The sequence below is a fragment of the Canis lupus genome, unplaced genomic scaffold (genome assembly GCF_011100685.1).
Source record: "Canis lupus familiaris isolate Mischka breed German Shepherd unplaced genomic scaffold, alternate assembly UU_Cfam_GSD_1.0 chrUn_S1544H1732, whole genome shotgun sequence".
Taxonomy (NCBI): Eukaryota; Metazoa; Chordata; class Mammalia; order Carnivora; family Canidae; genus Canis; species Canis lupus.
This window is the reverse complement of record NW_023330383.1, coordinates 26,716-46,142: the sequence shown is the minus strand read 5'-3', so window position 1 is coordinate 46,142 and position 19,427 is coordinate 26,716. Positions and strand designations below refer to the sequence as shown.

The 19,427-nt window shown below is 42.8% G+C and overlaps 1 protein-coding gene across 4 annotated transcripts in view; it reads left to right on the top strand.

Annotated features, from left to right (window-relative positions):
* LOC100688890 (doublesex- and mab-3-related transcription factor C2-like) overlaps positions 1 to 18,866 on the top strand; it is a 34,764-nt gene extending 15,898 nt beyond the window's left edge. Inside the window, exons 1-6 of one of the 4 annotated variants that reach the window (XM_038588986.1) lie at positions 7,093 to 8,018; positions 9,682 to 9,900; positions 10,006 to 10,163; positions 10,841 to 10,977; positions 12,141 to 12,285; positions 13,262 to 18,866. In XM_038588986.1, the coding sequence (XP_038444914.1) occupies positions 9,686 to 9,900; positions 10,006 to 10,163; positions 10,841 to 10,977; positions 12,141 to 12,285; positions 13,262 to 13,374 (768 nt within the window). In that variant the 5' untranslated portion in view covers positions 7,093 to 8,018; positions 9,682 to 9,685 and the 3' untranslated portion in view covers positions 13,375 to 18,866. The other 3 variants (XM_038588987.1, XM_038588985.1, XM_038588983.1) reach the window with 3 other exon arrangements.
* Positions 18,867 to 19,427: the final 561 nt, after the last annotated feature.

Here is a 19,427-nt window from a genome sequence, read left to right as displayed (position 1 = left end):
TAGAAATTGGGGGAAATTTTTTTTAAAATAAAAATAAAAGAAATTGGGGAAAACATCCAAAGTTACAGACTGAGAAATTGCCCCTCAAAACTATTATTTCTTTTTTTTTTCCAAACTATTATTTCAACCTAAAATCTGGGTTTTACTTATGATAGAATTGTTTTAATTATTCCTGATTTATCCGGGAATCTTTTGAATATAAATTTCTGTTTCTTCAAAGCACATGCATTTGGGGGCATACTTTTCAAATAGTGTATTAAATAGATGTGCTTATTTCTTCCAATTAGAGTTTCTAGTCAAGGACAAATATATTGAATTCAAAATCTGTATTTAATTTTAATTTAAAATTCAATTATTTTAAGTTGGATTAAAATTGAATTTAAATTTAATTTTAAATTCAAACACATGCTAAAAATCAGGACTTATAATTAAATTCATACAGAGACTTCTGAAGCTTCTGGGAAGATAGAGTAGAAGTACATTTCCCTATTCTTCCCACTAACTACAACCTAAAACTCTAGGCACCATATATAAAATAAACACAGGACTCTGCAAAGTGGAGAGGAGTAGGCAGAACAACTAGGGGTCTCGGAACCAAAGGAAGGACAAAATGGTGAGTTCCCCTGGTTTTCTGTCCGTGTCATATATCCCAGACTTTGAGCTGAGGAAGCCAGCTACCCAGAAATGACAAAAGGCACAAGCAAACCAGTGATGATGACAACCATGACAATGAAAACAAGGACAACAACAACAACAACAACAACAACAACAACAAAAACAAAACAGCTGCAACAAAAGGCTGCCGTCTCTAGCACAAGGGTCAAAAAAGTGACAGCTTAGCAAGACAGGAGGAAAACCCTTTGACAATAACTGTTCCACTTCAGCCAACTACCACAGAACAACCCATGGACTCGCCCCCACGCAAGCCAGCAAAGGTCTAATGGGAAGCCTAGAATTCCACATTTGACTGGAAGAAACAGGAGCCATTCTGCCCCTCCTATGTTAGTGGAAATCAATCACGTGGAAGTTCGGGAGGTATAATTAAATTATACCTCCACCAGGCAGTAAGGAGGAGATCTGCCCTATCTCTGCTGAAATGATTTTAGGACTTTTAATGGCACTCATTGGTAAGGAGGCCACCCAATCTATGGACTAAAGGGAAAATGTTCCAGCACATCAAGAAATGAATCGAACTGAATGGAAATGCTTATAAAACATACCAAAATTTGTGGGATGAAGCTAAAGCATTGCTGAAAGGCAAACTCATATCTTTAAGGGCTTCCGTTAAGTAAAAGGAAACCATCAAATCAATAGTCTAAGTTCTCAGCTTCAGGAAACTAGAAGAAGACGAAGAGCAAAATAAACCCTAAGTGAGCAGAAGGAAGGCAACATTAAAGATAAAGCCCAATAATCAATGAAATATAAAACAGAAGACAATAGAGAAAATCAGTGAAACAAAAATCTGGTTCCTTGAAAAGATCCATAAAACTTAGAAACCTCTAGTGAGACCGACAAAATTAACTTACAATGATTCACTACATTTGCACATATTTACTGAAGGACATTAATAGCCCTATCCACGATAGTCGACATAGGATCTACTTTAGAAACCTAACTACCCATGCTCTCATTATGTATCACACAGTGGAAAGAAGAGTAAGGGAAATATTGGACTCTTGGTTTATTTTTATTTTATTTTTCAAAAGATTTTATTTATTTATTCATGAGAGACACAGAGAGAGGCAGAGACACAGGCAGAGGGAGAAGCAGGCTCCATGCAGGGAGCCCAATGCAGGACACGATCCTGGGACCCCAGGATCATGCCCTGAGCCAAAGGCAGATGCTCAACCTCTGAGCCACACAGGCATCCCTGGACTCTTGGTTTAAAACAACAATGAAATTCGATTTTCAGCATAACAGCTAGATTGTTGTCCTTCATGACACAAACTATTTTTTGTAATACCTCCTGTAATTAGCTCAAATTCTTTTGTAAGTGATAGAATAGATTCCACAGTATCTGTTTATCTGTGCCACGAGTTCAATTTTTTTTTTTAAGCTACGAATCATGGCTTTGCAAATTGGAAAGTCCTTGGAGACAAAATGTACCTAAAGTATCAATTGGTCAAGGTCTCATGTCTCACAACTTGTGTAATGATAAAAATAAGGTATTTGAAACTTCTTTCAGATTTGGAATCAATTCCTCTTTCACATTGTTGGTAAGGTCTGGTATTATATATAGACATAGTTGAAGATCTTCTGCGTTTTGTAAAATATAATATATGGTGTCACTGTTTTCTAACATACGTTCTGTGACTGAAATAATGTTTTTTTATTTATGTTTCTTGGCATGTGTCCATCTAAAATGTTTGCATGCGTGTGCACACGTGTGCATGTGCACACACGCACATGTGCATGCACAAAAGGTCTAAGCCATTTTATAGTGATTAAATTTATAACCCAGGTCATCTTAACAATTTTTTTTAAATAGACTTTATTTTTCAGAGCAATTTTAGGTTCAATTTCTGCAAAACTGAGCAGAAAGTACAGAGAGTTCTCATATACCCTCCGACCCTACACATGCATAGCCTCCCCAGCTGTCTACATCCCCCACCAGAGTGGTACATTTGTCACAATTGATGAACCTACATTGATACATCATTATTACTCCAAATTCATAGTTTACGTTAGAGGTCACTCTTGATGTTGTACATTTGATGGGTTTGGATGAATATATAATGACATGTATCCACCAGTGTAGTGTCATACAAAATACTTTCACTGCTCTAAAAATACTCAATGCCCTGCCTATCCATCCCCTCCTTTCCCCCCGAACCCTGGGCAACCACTGATCTTTTTACTGTCCCCATAGTTTCTTCTTTTCCAGAATGTCGTGTAGTTGGAATCACAGTATATAGCATTTTCCCAACTGGCTTTTTTTTTTTCACTTAGTAATACAGGTTAAGCTTCTTCCATGTTTTTTCACAACCTGATATTTCTTTTCTTTTTAGTGCTGAATAATATTTCATTGTATGAAAATGATACCACAGTTTATCCATTCATCTACTTAAGGACATCTTAATTGCTTCCAAATGTTGGAAAATGTGAATTAAGCTGAAACTAACATCCACGTGTAGGTTTTTGTGTCGACATAAGTTTTTATCACATTTGAGAATACACCAAAAACATAACTGCTGGGTCACATGGTAGGTTTTGTAAGAAACTGCCAAACTGTCTTCCAAAGTGGCTGTAGCATTTTTCATCCCCACCATCAATAGGTGAGAGTTCCTGTTGCTTCACATCCTACAGTGTTTGGTTTTATCAGTGCTTTGGATGTTGGCCATTCCAATAGATTTATGGTAATATTGCATACTGTGTCTGTCTGTTACAGCCTGGGTAATTGAATGCGATCTAGTTTCCATTTCACTAATTTACTACTCAGCTATGTCAAACCTGTCTAACATATCCAGTGAGTATTTTTATTGAGGTGAAATTCACATAACATAAAATCAGCCATCTAGAAACATACAATTCAGTGGCTTTTTGTACATTTGCAATGTTGTGCATGCCCATTTCTGTCTTGTTTCCTCAAAACATTTTCACCAACCCAACAGAAAGCCTTGTACCAGTGAACTGGTCCCTCCTCATACCCCCTCCTCCTGGGAACTATCAATATTCTTTTGATCTCTATAGCTTTAACTACTCTGGACATTGCATATAAAGAGCATCATACAATGTGTGACCTTTTGCTTATGGTTACTTACGGAGCACAATGTTTTTGAGGTTCATCCATATTGTATGTCTCAATACTTCATCCCTGTTGATGACTGAGCAATACTCTCCACAGTGTGGTGTGTATATATCATGGTCTGTTTATCCATTCTTTCATGGTCATTAGGGTTGTTTCCAGATTTGGGCTGCTCTTAGCCTGATTTTTCAGATGGGAAAACCAAGACACAGAGAGGCGAGTAACTTGTGCAAAGTCAAACATCTGGTGAAGTGGGGAGCTGAGGTTCAATTTTAAGCAGTTTGTTTTCAGAGTCCTTCTTTTTGAACATGCCCTCATTTGATGGTGAGGAGATACTGTATTCCAAGCACCATAGCGTTTCTTCTGCCTCCCCAGGCAAAGCCGATTGTTTCCTTCTCCACTTTCCCAAGGCATTGCTTATTTGAAATCAACTGTACCATGAAACTTAAAGATTCCTGGGCACTAACTTTCCATCAATGTGACCTCTAGCTTTGGCTTTATCAAACTTGAGCAAGATAAGGAAATGAAGAGGATAAACCAAGACATGTACTTTTTTTTTCTTCAAATTTTATTTATTTTTATTTTTTTAAATAAATTTATTTTTTATTGGTGTTCAATTTACCAACATACAGAATAACACCCAGTGCTCATCCCGTCAAGTGCCCCCCTCAGTGCCCGTCACCCATTCACCCCCACCCCCCGCCCTCCTCCCCTTCTACCACCCCTAGTTTGTTTCCCAGAGTTAGGAGTCTTTATGTTCTGCCAAGACATGTACTTAAAATGACCCCATTCTTTTCTCTTTTTTTCCCCATAATGACCCCGTGTGGAAAATATTATTATTTTGCAATGGAATGTCAATACTAATAACCAAAACATGCTAAAAACCAATAAAATGGATGGAAATTGAGAGAGTAATGCTCAGCATCATACTTCATCAGGGAAATGGAAATTTTAAAAAACAATTGTTAAAAACGTTGTTGCTGTTATTGTTGCTAATTTCAGGCACTAGATTTTGTCATTATGTTTGGACTGTTAGAGAACTTCTTACCAAATTCATCTTAAATTTGTTTACATTTCTCTTGATATTGTCCACTTTGTTCTCTTTATATTTCTTTGAGCACAACAAATGAATAACTTTTCATCATTCTCTGCTGTTGCAAACACAACAGCAGCAACAGCAACAAGGTGGGGGGCTGGGGGCTGGGATGCTCATCTTTACAGCAAAATGTCTGTCAATGAAAAAGTAGAAAGGAATGATATCAATAGAAAGTCATCATTTTCCAACACCAAGGTAAGAATCAAATCAGACTAGAGCCAGCAACAAAAACTAAGGCCAAGAGGTGAAATTCTGTGGGGAGGAAACAGAATTCCCACACGGTATCAAAATGTCATGCTACGGACTGCTTGTAAGTCACAGAGGGACAAAGGTATCTTTACAATGGACGGAGCTGCCCAACAATACCATAAATAAGTGATCAAACTGAGTAGTGCCAATAGCAGCACTGACAGCTAGACAAACTGACCTTGGGAGCTTCCGGATGTGATGTAATGTAACTAGCCATCACCTATTTAGTATCCTTGCCAAAAATGTTAAACCAAAATCATCTAAATGAGAGGAGAATATCAGGCAAGGCCATATTGCGGACACGTTGGAAGCAAACAGGCCTAGGCTCTTGGAAAATGTCATTGACATGGAAGATTTAAGTTGAGGGACTGTTTGGGACTAGAAGATACTAAAGAGACATGACAACTGAATGCAATGCATGATACTTGATTGAACTGTTGACCCTCAAAAGGACATCATTGGGACAAGTGCGGGAAATTTGAATATGGAGTGTGTATGGACTTAATAATGTTACCATGCCACTGTTAAATTTCTTCAACGTGACAATAATAATATGGTTAGACAAGGGTGTTTGGAACCTGGGTGGTTAGGCAAAAAGAAGAAAAAGGGAGAGATAAAGCAATAGGATAATATGGAATCTAGGTAAAAGAATGTTCACTCTTCCACTTTGTGCGCTTTGAATCTCTTTTCAAATGGATAGTTGAGGAAAATGAATCTCTCATATTTTAGAGTTACATGATGAAGTGTTCCACAATAAAAATAAGATGGCTTATGGTATCTCCTTGAAAATTATCTGGAGGAGACTGAGGGGAGAAGATATATATGAAATGAAATTGGCTATGAGTTGTTAATCGTTGCAGCCCAGTGATGGATACTTGGAGGCGCCCTCACTATTCTCTCTTGTACAGTGTGCTCAAAGGGTGGCTCCCCCTCCAGCAGCATCTGCATCACCAGGGAACTTGTCAGAAAAGCAAACTCTGGGTCCCACCTCTGACTTTTTAGTCTGAGACTGTAGATGTAGAGCTCAGCAATCTGTTTTCACAAGCTCTTTGGCTTATTTGGATTCTGATGCAAGCTAATGGGCCAGGACCAACAGCACTACTGTAATGAACCTGGAGACTGTAAGTTTCTGTACAAACCCTATTTGTATACACTTGAAACTATCCACAGTACAACTTAAGAAAAAAAATGAATAAAACTGGCCCCGCAGCTGTTTACTGGTAATATTTTAATAAAGTCTCAAGACAGAGAATCCCGATGTTATACAAAAACTTCCAGAGGATAGAAAAGAGAACCTATCCCCCAACTCAGTCTATGAGACTAGAAAACCTTGATGCTGGAAGCAGCAAGGATAGTATGAGAAAGACAAACTTCAGGTTGATCTTCCTCATGAGCAGAAAACACAAAAATCCTAAGCAAAATTTTAGCAAACTGAACCCACCAGCATCTACAAAAGATGATCCACCATAACAAAGCTACATTTGTCCTAAGAGAGCAAAGCTGGATTCACATTAAGAACAACAACGACAACAACAACAACAAAAAACAACTATAGATGGAAGGGGGCAAGAGAGAGATTTATGTGTTGCCAACATATTCTGTTGCTTGCTCTAGGTGCTAACTGAATGTGTATGTTTAATTTTTGAAAACTCATTAAGATACATGCTTATGATTTTTGTCATTTTGTGATTAGAAGTTTCATTAAAGATTTTGAAAAAAAGCATCTACAAATAACAGCCACTGTATTAACAGACTAGACAAATAGACCCTTGATCATTTCAATAGAGACAAAAATGTAAAATTCAATATCTAGTCATGATTTTTGAAACAAACTCGTTAAGCTGGAAATATAAGGGAAGCTCCTTAATTGTATAAAGGGAAAGAAAAAAGAAAAGAGAAAGAAAGGAAGGAAGGAGAAAGGAAAGAGAGAAAGGAAGAAGAAAGGAGAAGAAAGAAAGGAGAGAGGAAGGGAGGGAGAAAAAAAAACAGTGAAACAGCAAACATATTTTATTATGGAAATGTTGGCAGCATTCTATTTAATACGAGGGAAAACTCAGGTCCAATTTCGTCATGTCTCTTCAGCCTTGTGTGGAGGCCCGAGCTAGCCGGTAGAGGCTTGAGAAACCTGTACATTGATTACTGTGCTTCTGTAACTCACAGATTCGTGAAAAACAGCAGAATGTCTAAAGACAAATTATTAGATATCGCAGAGTATTTAGCAGGGTGGCTGACTTTAAGGTCGATATAGTTTTTAAACAGTCAAATGGATTCCTATAAGTTAGATACAATCAGAAAATGCCATTTTAAACAGGTATCAAGTACAAGAGCAACAACACTCTAGAATATCTTGGGATAAATGCAAGAAAGGATGTACAAGATCTGAATGTACAAAAGATAAAACTAAACACTAAACTGAAAGGTTAAAACGTTAAGGAAAACCTACCTAACTGGAGAGACATGCCATGTTGGTGACTAGGAGGGCTGGGTGTCCTGAAGATAGTCAATTGTCCCCTAGCTCATCCACAGATTTAAAGAAAATGCAACCCCAAACCGTTACAAATGAGCTTTCAAGGAACGTGGCATGCTGATTCTGACGTTTATACTGGAAGGGAAGAATAAGGAAGATATGCTTGAAGATTACGAATAAGATGTGGGGACTTGCCCAACCATAGATCAGGATGTCATATCAAGAGGTAAAAACTAAGATGGTGTAGTACTGGCACAGTTATAGACAAATTTATCTGTGGAACAGAAGAGGGAGCTCAGACACGGAGACACGCAAAGATGGAACAAAATGACTCAGGCACCGCCAAATGTACCCTGGGGGTACAGAATCCCCCCACACCACCCGGGACCCCGCCGCCCATTGACAATCCCTGACAGGGGAGTATGGATGAATCTTAAAAACACACGGTGAATTTTGTAAAGGTAAGTTACAGAATACCAAGGACATGAGTTAAATATGCACGCACATGTAATATTTCACATCCAAAGAGAGAAAAGCCTGCCAGCCTGTGTCTGGGAAGCACAAAGTTTCACTTCACTTCACGAGTTAGAGTCTGGTTTGGTAAAGCCGCCACACCAAGGCAAGAGGAGAGGGGGCGGGACTTTGTTGGATGAGCTTCGATGGAACTCAAAGCTCATTGGTCGCTGGCCTCAGCTTGGGAGGTGGAAGGCAGCGCTGGAAGCTCATTGGCCTTTGTGGGAAGGGCGGGAAAGAGAGAGAGAGAGAGAGAGAGTGAGAGCGAGAGACAGCTGGGTCCTCCTTCCCACCTCTTGTCCCTGCTGTTGGATTCTGATCTATGGGAAGCTGAGGTAACATTACCTCAGCTGGCATTAGGAATCGGACCCTCGACCCTTCGACCCTCGTTCTCCACACACCTTCTTTCACCCCTCCGTCCTTTCCTCTATTCCTCCCTCCCTCCTGCTTGGGATGACCAACTGTGTCTCTTCTCCTCCACCTCAGTGGGGTACCTCCGCCAGCTCCTGATATACCTCGCACTCTGCCCCACTCCCCGCCGCCCCCCTCACCAACCAACAACCACCAAATGCCTGTGGGAGGAAACCCTTGCCTCAGCCCCCTGACCCCTGGCCTCTGGAACCTGAGGTGGAGCTCATGTCCCTGCCTTTGATTCTGATGTGGTAGTGGCAGCGAATGATTGGGCTGCCTGAGATGCGGTGGTGCACCCCATGTGTGAGGGACCAGGAGGTGGACCATTGAAGTGTGAAGAGGAAAGAGGAGTGTGAAAGATTGCTGAGAGGTTGTTCAGGGAATACGTGGGTTTGCATGAAAGCAAAGAGGGTGTGTTGGCGGAAGAAAGCAATTAGTGCAGTGAGGAGTTGGCTGTTGACTAGATCAGGGTCTGGCATTGGATAGGGGGCTCAACGAGGATCTGGTCACTAAATACTGGAAGGGATGAATAAAAATAATTATTGAAAGAGGGGCTTGGGATCCAGCATCATAATATAATTTCGTGGTGCGCAAAGGGGGTGTCAGCTTAAAGGGGGTGTGTGTGAGAAAATAATTAAGATTACGGTAGGGTGCAAGAAGAGAGTCCGAATGAGGTGTGAGAGGAAAGTTGAATGTAGGACATACATGAGACTAATAATAGAATTCAGGGGGGAGGGGGGCTAGGGGGGCTAGGGCTAGAATCATGAGTAGGGAGTGAATGAATGCAGGAGGTCAGGAAGACAATTGCGGAGGTGGAGACCAGGAAAAATAGTGCAGTATGGCTGAGTACAGGATGATACACGGGAAGGGGAGGGCAGTAATTGTTGAAGGGGGCACAAGAGTGCATGAGTATGCCTGAACATGGGGTCTATGTAGAGTGAAGGAAAGCAACGAGAATAATGATTGGATTGAAAGTTTACAGGAACCATGCCAAGAGTTTCTTGGAATGAGACTGTGTGTGAGTGGGGCTTCCTGGGAAGGAGGCTCTGTGAGCAAGAAGGGTGGATGGGATCTGATTTCAGCGGTGAGCTGGGTGAAGGAGAAAGCCAGGCACCTCAGGTGGGGTTTTCAAAGGGCAGAGGAAGTACGTTGAGGGTAAGGGGATCATGTAGCCATCCTGACCTCCGCTCCTGGCCCTAGAACCATGGATCCCAATGAGATGCCTGCTGTGCCCTGCTGCCCCTCAGACTCCCCCACTGGTCTTGAGACCGGAGCCCCATGGGGGATTGAACTTGGCCCCAAAAGAGCTGTAAGTCGCTGTGTCCACTGCTACAACCACGGCTTCACTGAGCAAATCAAGGACCAGGAGCACTTCTGCCCCTTCCAGGCCTGCGATTGTCACAAGTGTGCCTTTTTCTCGTGAGTATGGTGTCTGACAAAGGGTGTGTGTGTGTGGGGGGGGGGGTGGGTGCGTGGGCCTCCTCTAAATGTGACTGACTGTAGGCCTGCAATTCCCCACTTTAGGGAGCACCGCAGTGTCTTGCCTGCTGAGAGTGCCTTGAACAAGGAGCAGGGGGCACACCTAAAGAGGCATCTGGCTCAAGGACTGACAAGGAGTGGGGCCTCCCTTCCCAAAGCTCACGGCCATGTCACAAAGTTGACCATTCAAGCAGGAGTCATCAGTGAGTGTCTCTGGCCAGGGAGAACATCTGAGTTTGGGGTTAGGGATCATTGAGCAGTTCTGTCACCAGTCCTACTACCCAATTTTGATGTCGCCTTGGCAAGTTACTCCTCGGTCCTTTAGCTGTCCCACCTATAAAACTTCATCAATATTAGTTACCAAGTGTGGGTGCGAAGGAGAGAATGGGGGGTGGGGTGGTCTAAATGGTCCATCTAAATGAGATGAGACCTCAGACTGGGGGTGAGGAAGAGTGGGGTGGGGTCAGGGGGAAAGGCTCACCTAAAGTGTCCCCAGCTTCCCACAGCTGGGAAGGAGAACCTCATGTCCCAGCTTGAGGCCCACCGCTGTGCAGCCCCCGGGGAGGTAAGGAGAGTCTGGGGCCTGTGGGGGAGGTTCCCATCTCACCCACTGCCCAGACTCTTCTCTGTGTCCTGAAGACAGGGGTTCCCTCCCTAACCCTACTGCAGCTTGCCGTGTGACCTTGGGAAAATACCATTTCTGCTCTCTGGGCCTCGGTTCCTCAGGTGGAAAATAAAGAGTGGGAACTGGCTGGTCTTCCAGGTCTTCTCAGCCCTGACATTCTGGGCTCCTATCCTCATCCCAGAACATACCCATACATATGTCCTCTCCGTGGCCGGCCTGGTGCCTGACTCCACCCTGTGCTCTCTGCTCCTGCAGGCAAGCACCCAAGGAGCTCTGCTGACTGGTCAGGCCCCAAAACCTTTGTCTCCATCTTGGACTCCAGCAGCCTTGAGGATGCAACTAACAATTTCTGTTTCGAGGAAGACCCACAGGATCCCTGCCCTGCGCAGCCTGTGAGTAAAGTGAGAAGGGACATGGAGCTAGTTGTATATTATGTTATTGTGTGCCCAGCCTTTGTGCTTGATGTTGTGGGAGAGAGAAGGAAGGAGTGGAGGAGGCAGCCAATGAGGAGGAGAAGGAGGGGGAGGAGAGGAGCAGGACAAGAAGTGGCAGGGGGAGGAGGAGGGGCGTGTGGAGATGGCAGCATATCGGACTAGCGGGCACGGGCAGGGCTCTCCCAGCCTTGCCATTGCCTATTCGTGAGGCTTATGACAAGTGACATTACACTTCCCAGCCTCCGTTTCCCTAGCGGTGTACTGATAGGGACAATATCCTACACCTATAGCACTGACAAGAGGACTAAGCCAAGGCGTGCCACCATAGCAGGACTTCAACTAATGGAGGCTATTATTCCACATGAAACACATTGATGGGATAGAAGGTCCTGCTGAAAGGAGGGCCACGATGGTGAGGGTCACAAGGCCCGGGGTGGGGAGTCCAGAGGTCATTAGAGAAAGCTTCCTGCCCATTAGATGAGCCAAGCTGGTCCTTCAAGTTCCATGGGGATTGGGGAATATGGAGGTGAGAACCAGTCCCTGCACAAGGGACAGCGATCACATCCCTCCAGGTGCCTTGCACATTAAAACACAGACACCTGTGATTTCCCATAATCGTCACTGTGGCCCTGGGAGTTTTGGAAATGCTGGCAGGAATTAGTGTTCCAGGAGAGATACAGAAGAAGGACATAGAAAGGGAAGGAAAACAGACCAAACAGGGGAAAGGACTTGTGCGAGCCACAACGACTAATAGCCAGCAGGCATTCAGACTCCCACATCCAGATATTGCAAAGTCCTGGCCCTGTCTCTCTCTACTGGTAGTATATGTCTGCCTGCCAGAGGGTTTAATCCTCTGGCCTCTCTTCTTGTTTCTAGATGCTCAACCCTGGTCCTCCAGCCCTGTGCCATCCTTGGCCCTGTCCTACTGCAGCCACAGATTCTGGGAAAATAGCGGGGTCCACAACCCTGGCAGGGGCCAAGCTTAGTGAATGGGAAGAGCAGATGGCCTTGGGGTGGGGGTGGGGCCTTGAGCAGAACCCGGGACTGAAGGGGCACTTGCCACATGAGGTGGGGAGGCGTGGGTTTTCGCTTCCCATCCTCTCACACCCTTTCCCTGGCAGGCTCCTGAAGCCTCTGACCAGGACTTGGTTTCTGCCTCAGAGTGGCAGCGGAAGCTGGAAGCAGCCGAGGCTCTGCTGATTCTGAGAGACTCTACCCAGGAGTCTTCTGGCTCCATCTTCCTGCTACAGCCCTGCGTGGCAGCAGGTAGCCCGGTCCTTGAAAGGAGAACGTGGAGTGGTGGGGATGGTTGGGAAATGGGAGGGCATTGTGGTAAGCAGGGCCTAACTGGGAGGTCAGAGTTGGTGGGTTGAACCTCCTTGGGCCCAGGCACCCAAGCTCCTCAGTCTGATGCTGGAGATGGCAGTTGATGGTTGCTCACTCAATCGAGCTCCGTGCTCAACAGCAAATGCCCCTAGCACCCTAGCATCAAGAAACAAGGAAACCGAGACCCCGTGAGTGGCAGGGACTTGCCCTGGGGCATGCAGCCTATCAAGTGGAACACCCAGGTCCCCTCACTCCCAGCCCAGAGCTTTCTATCCACACCCCTACAGTTCTGCTGTGGTGGGCAGGATATGCATAGGTGATGAGAGCCTAGGCTGGAGGGTGATCTGCTCTCTGATTCCAGTCTCCATGTGGAGCCTGGATGCCTTTACACTTCCCTTGTGTTTTGTGGCTAAATTTCATTGATGAGCCTGGAGAGGAAGGAACAGAGGAAGTCTGAGGAGAGGTAGATGCCTGAGAAGGCTGAGAGGGAAGGATGGTCATTCCTAGACGAAAATGTTGGATGGGGTATGGTGCACGAGTGAAGCAGCAACCTGAGTGAAGGAGGAACTGCTGGAACAGAAGGGGGCGAAGCCGGAGAGGCTGCCAATCACAGAGGTCTGGAATGCCAGGCTTAGGGGCTAGACCAGAAACTGTGCGTGGTGAGGAGGCAGGGAATGTGTGAGCTAGGGAGGAGTATATTCAAAGATATTGGGCTCAACAGAAAGAAATGTGGTGGCTCTGATGGAGGGACTGGAGGAGGCAAGACCTGAGATGAGCAAATCAGCGAGGAAGAGTTCTGTGCTGTAGTCTGTAAGTCCAGGTGACAAAGCCTAGATTGGGTGGAACAAAAAAGAGGGGGGAGCCAGGAGAGGAAATGGATCTGACCTGGCTCTGATGCCTTCCTTTCTATCTGCAGCTCCTGCTGGAGATACAGGACTCCAGCCTCCTAGCCCCTCTCTGAGACCCAGGCCAGCCACCACTATTTCTCTGCCTATTGGACATCTGGGGTGCATCTCCCTCTTGAGCTAGAAGCCCAGAAGAGAAGGCCTCACTAGAGTACTGCTTATTTATGCATTTGCAAAGTGTTTAATGTCCAGTATGCTTAACATGTTTTTTTTTTTTTAACCTGCAGGTTCTTTTACAGGCTTTTTCAGGCCCTTTTTATTATAGGGGGCAATTTTTGGCTGAGGGTGGATATTCTTGTACCGCCATCCCTTACTGCCTTGGATTCTGGGGCCTTTTTGTGCGACTGAAGCTGATCATTCTCTCAATAGGGTTCTCTGAAAGGTCATACATTCATATGCCAGAGTTTTCATTTGACTTGTGACCGCAAACATAGCTGTGCACTCATGTACGTATCCATGCTTGTCAAAATACAAGGACGTTTTCATTTTGTATCTAGGTTTATGTGTGTGAACAAATAGTAAACCCTTGTTGTTGTAAGGCAGTGAGATATAGGTGTTGTTTGTTACCACAGTATAACGTAGACCATCCTGACTCTGGTGGACTTGTTCAATTTGCTTTCCAAAGTGAGAATCCCCCTACTCAATAACTGGGATTTCGTAACACGACTAGAGAAGAAAATGGTAGTGGGGAAAAGAAAAAGGCGTTAAGGGTTTTTACTCATTGAGCAAGTAAGTGCCTACCCTCTGCCTGGCACAGACTGTTTCCAGCTGTCCATAGGGCCCCAAATTGAGTTGTCTGCAGGGTCAAGCAGGTCTTATAAATGAGTGGAACAGCCCAGATAGGCTCTGGTCAACTGACAGTGCATTTTCTACCTAAGGGGCCAGGTGGCACCTGGCTCTAGCCGATTGTTGCCATGCAGGAATGTAGACTCTGCATTGCCACATCTCCTGATTTTTCAAGAGAAAATGGAATTCCAGATATCTACGTAAAATATCTCAATTTTAAAATGTTGGCTCTGGTTTCCTCTTTAAGACCTCTACATGAGCCAAGGAAAACATCCATTCAGGCCAACTATGACCAAGCGAATGCCAGGCTGATTCTAGTCCAATGTGTATTTTACAGTGGGGGACACTGAAGCCAACCAGGGCCAGAAGAATCAAAGAGGGGAGGTGAATTAGACCCAGAGCCTATTTTTGAAGGACCCCTGAAATATGAGGAAGAATCAATATCATTTCTTGATTTTGTGCCCCCTGTATGCTGAAGACATATAGCCTCACAGCAGGTCTCTGAGCTAGGCATTATTACCCCCCACTTGCACAAGTGTTTTGGGGGAAATTTTTAGCCAAAGATGGGTGGGAGAGGACTCCCTTCTCTTTACCAGGCCCTGAATTAGCTAATAATTTACCTTCTAAAAAGTTATCTATCTATCTATCTATCTATCTATCTATCTATCTATCTCTATATATCTAAACCATTGAATGAAAGGTTCAAAGTTTGAAGAGGCAGACATCCAGTCAGAAGAGTCTCAAAAATAGTCTCTTTGTTTTGTACTCAAGGTAACAACATGTAGTAGTGGATCCGATCTTACCTCCACTTGTTTCTCAGTCCTCTGCTGATGTTCCAAACAAAGGAAGAGCTGGCGACCCTGCCCCAAAGGCAGAAAGCTCAATTGGATATGCCCCGTCGCTATTTCCCATTGTGTTTTCTCCCTCCTTCCTTGCCTCCCTCATATTTACCCAAGATGACTGATGGTGATGACAACTTATGCTTTCAGGCCTTGAGAAGTCAGGCTTCTAATCAGCCTTATCTAATCCCAGCTAAACATGCAAAGCCACTTGGCACATAGGGGAAGACTGACATCCATCTCAAGCTTTCCTCCCTTCCCTGATTTGCCCCTTAAAGCAGTGACCCGAAACCCCTCTTCTCCCAGATATTAGATAAACAAGCCCACATAATCACAGAGGAAGGAAGCTGTGTCACGTGGAAAAGGACTAAAGCCCTGTTGTGCAACTGCATCCTAGGTGCGCCACAGTCTCACAGCTGAATTGGTAAAAGGGAAATTCTATTTGGGGTTAAAGGATGTGGCATGAGAAGAGGGAGGAAAAGAGAAATAAAGTGATGGAGACTGGGAGAAGGAGTGAGCCCCTTTGTCCTGTACCCTTTCATTTTTCTGAGTCCCGCCTGTCCTTCTATGCAGAACCTTTTAGGCCTGATACTGATGCTTCAGCCCCCCCTGCCACTCCACTTCCCCACACCCCATAAATGCATGCACACAAGCGCACTTGTGTGGGTACACTGCTTTTTATGCCTTTTTAAAAAGCCTCTTCACGGTGGCAAATTATGGGCATCTTAGGACTTTGTCATAAATGAGGAAATATCCATCTATTTTGTCATGTACTCCTCCAGTTCACAGATTCAAAACATCACTTTGTAGAATAAATAGTGTGAGTTAGGCCTCGACTCTCATGTGTTCTACAACGGCATTGTTTGGATCTGAGGATATCCACCACATGAGAGTATCTGCAGAGTGGATCAATTTCAACCAGGGGTATGCCTGTAAGTGTTTAACAACAGGCTCTCTGGGGGAGGGGGTGGCTTGAGGGGAAATGCCCTTTGTTGTAGCATTTGCCAATTTCAAGCTACTGACACCAGGTCAATTAGTGCAGAGTTGGGAAGGGATGCATTTTCAGGTACAATACATGGGCAGGTACAACAAATGGGCATAACCTGAAGAACATAGGTAACAGGAAAGTGTAGGAAAAATAATAAAAAATTGATGAGTTTTTGCTTTTTGTTTTTTTTTTTTGTTTGTTTCCAGTATAATGCATGTCTTGTAATTGATACTTTATATAATTTAGTCTTTAAAACAGCTGTGTTCAACAGCTGGCTTGCAGAACTCCTGAAAAATTAAGTTGGCTCTTATGTTCCAGTATGAGTCCCGTCCAGTATTCTGCCACTTTCAGTCCTTGCCCAGAAAGGCACCTCTTCAATAGTAGGTCACGTGAACCCTGCAGGGCCATCAAGGCCTGACACCACTGGTTTCTGGCCAAGAAGAGCTTAACATGTAGGGAAAGTATTAATTATTAATGAAAAAATGGAATGATCTGGAACAAATATTGAGCACAATGAATTGTCAGAAGTATTTGTGGGTGAACATGTGTTTTCAGAGACAGCCAACATTGGGTAGAAGTGGGAAGTGGGGACACCAGGATAAGCAAAACCCATGCAGCAGCATATTCAACAGATTCTTTGAAGTCTGAAGGAATGGAGCAACTGGTACTTCCCAGCCATCAGATTTGTATCTCTCATCAGAGAGAGAGACATTCAATATACTCTCTCCTCCTTAGATAAGTGCTGCATCCTCTATATAAACTCTTTCACTTTGCCCTTTTTAAAATTTTATTTAAATTCAATTAATTAACATATAATGTAATATTGGTTTCAGAGGTAGAGGTCGGTGATTCCTCAGTCTTATCTAATACCCAGTGCTCATTACATCATGTGCCCTCCTTAATGTTCATCACCCAGTTACTCTGTCCTCCCAACCCTCTCCCCTCCACTTTGCCTTTTTTCACTTAAAAACATAGCCTTCATTGTTATGTATAGGCACCATGTTATACAGCAGATCTCTAGAACATACTCATTTTGAATAACCGCAATTTTATATCCATTAAACAACTCTCCATATTCCCCTTCCCTCCTCTCCTGGCAACCACCATTCTATTGTCTATTTCCATAAGTTTGACTGTATTCGATGTTTTTCTTAAGAGGTATTGTCCATTTAAGAATATGTTAAGAGGGTAAATCTCATGTTAAGTTTTCTTATCACAAGAAAGCAGAAACAAAACAAAATAATGAAGGGACACAGAAGGACTCCTAGAGGTGATGGGTATGTTTATTACCTTGATCATGGAGATGGTTACCTGGATGTGTGCATATACCCAAACTCGTGAAATCGTATACATTACTATGTGCAGGGTTGTTTTTTTTTTTTTTTTTTTTTTTGTACAAATTATACCTCAGTAAATCTGAAAAAAAAACAACAACACCCAGTATCCATGAGACCACTCCATAGTGCAATGTAGAGACATCTCCCACTCCTTGCAACAGTTATAGAGTATGCCACTGTGTGAAGGTACCATAATTTAGTCAGCTAGTCTTCTATTGATGCACACTTTGGTTGTTTCTATTCTGGCTATTATGAATACAGCCACAATGAATAAAATTGTGACATAATCTTTAGCAATATTTATCAATATATCTTTGAAATTGATCCCTAGATGCACTATTGCTGAATAAAGGGTGAAAATACATGTAATCTTGCTCATTATTGTCACGCTCCCTTTCATAAAGGTTGTGGCATAGCAACCAACAGCCAAAGCAATCTTCAATGAGGAGAACAAAGCAGGAGATACCACAGTTCCTTATTTCAAAATAGATTACAAAACTATAGTAATCAAAACAATATGGCACTGGCCTAAACACAGACACCTAGACCAAGGGGACAGATATGGGAGCCTGGATATAAATCCATGCATCTATAGTCAGCTAATATATCAGCTAAGAATATCTTGTCAAATATATCTCTTGACAAGAGTCAAGAACACTCAAGAAGAAAAGGCAGTCTCCCCAACAAATGGTGCTGGGAAAAGTGGAATTTCACATGGAAAAGAATGAAATTGGACCCCTATTTTGCCCCATCTACAAAAATTAACTCAAAATGGAATAAAAACTTAAATATAAGACCTGAAGCCATAAAACTCCTGGAAGAGAACACAGGGAAAAGTCTCCTTGATATTAGCCTTGGCTATGATTTTATGGATGTGACGCCCAAAACCCAAGCAACAAAAGCAACAATGAACAAGTGGGACTACATCAAAATAAAAAGCTTCTGCTCCCAAACGTAGTTAGAGTGAAAAAGCCAAGACAGAAACAATATGTACTCTATAATTCATAATCGTTAAGACTGTCAAAGTCAGTATATGGTAGTGGAAGTTGGAATAATGGCTCCTCAGGCAGGGGGCTCTACGAAGTTCTACTTCTAAATGTGTTTGTGGATACATGGGTGTATCACTTTGTGGATTCAGGTACACATTTTGATTTGTGTAGTTTGTGGATATATGTTACTAAGATGTACTTAAAACTTAGGAAATAAACGAATTGAAAAGACAAAAGCAAAGGAATAACGGACAGTTAGGATGCATGGATATAAATCATTTGGTATTTTAATATACAGAAAATCATTGCCTTCTAATTGTTTCATATTCCGTAGACACACTAAAAACTCCATGGGGACAAAATCTGTACCTCATTCGTTTTTACATCTCCCGAATGTCCACAATAGTATAAGTCAGAGTAGTTATCCTATATATACATAACGACAATTTTTGAATGTTCTATTAATAGAATTCTCTACAATGAATATAACAAATGAGTGAGTTTCTACAATAAAAAATGATAAAGAGCTTCTGCACAACAAAATGAATGATCAACAGAATGAAAAGGCAACCTACAGAATGTGAGAAAATATTTGCACAATCACATATCTGATAAGGAGTTAACATCAAAAAAAAAAAAAAAAACAGAAGGAACTACTACAACTCAATAGTAGAAAAGCAAATGATCCAAATAAAAAATGGACGAAGGACCTGAATAGGCATTTTTCATTATTACTTTTAACCATAATCCTATTGTGGTCAGAGGCTATCCTCTGTATGATTCAATTCCTGTGACATTTGTGGAGTCTGATTATGGCCCAATATCTGATCAGTTTTTCTATACGTTAAGTGTGTGGGGGAGGTGGGGTGTGTGTGTGTGTGTTTGAACTGGATGTGCATCCTGCATTTTGTGGGGGTGGTGTTTTACAAAGGCCCATCATTTCACATTTGCTAATCATGTTGTTTAAGTCCTCTATACTCTCACTGATTTTGTTTTTTTTGGTTTTTTTTTTTTTTTTTTTTTTTTTTTTTTTTTTTTTTTTTTTTTTTTGTCTCTTACATCAGTTACTGAGAGAGGTGTCGATAAACCGACCACAATGATTGCAGATTTGTGGACTTCTCTTTGAAGTTCTGTCAATTTGTACATTGTATAGTTTTGACTATGCTTTTCATTGTATACCAGCTTCAATGATCTAACTTCCTGGTAAATTATGTCATTTCAAACTGTCTCCTTTTTTT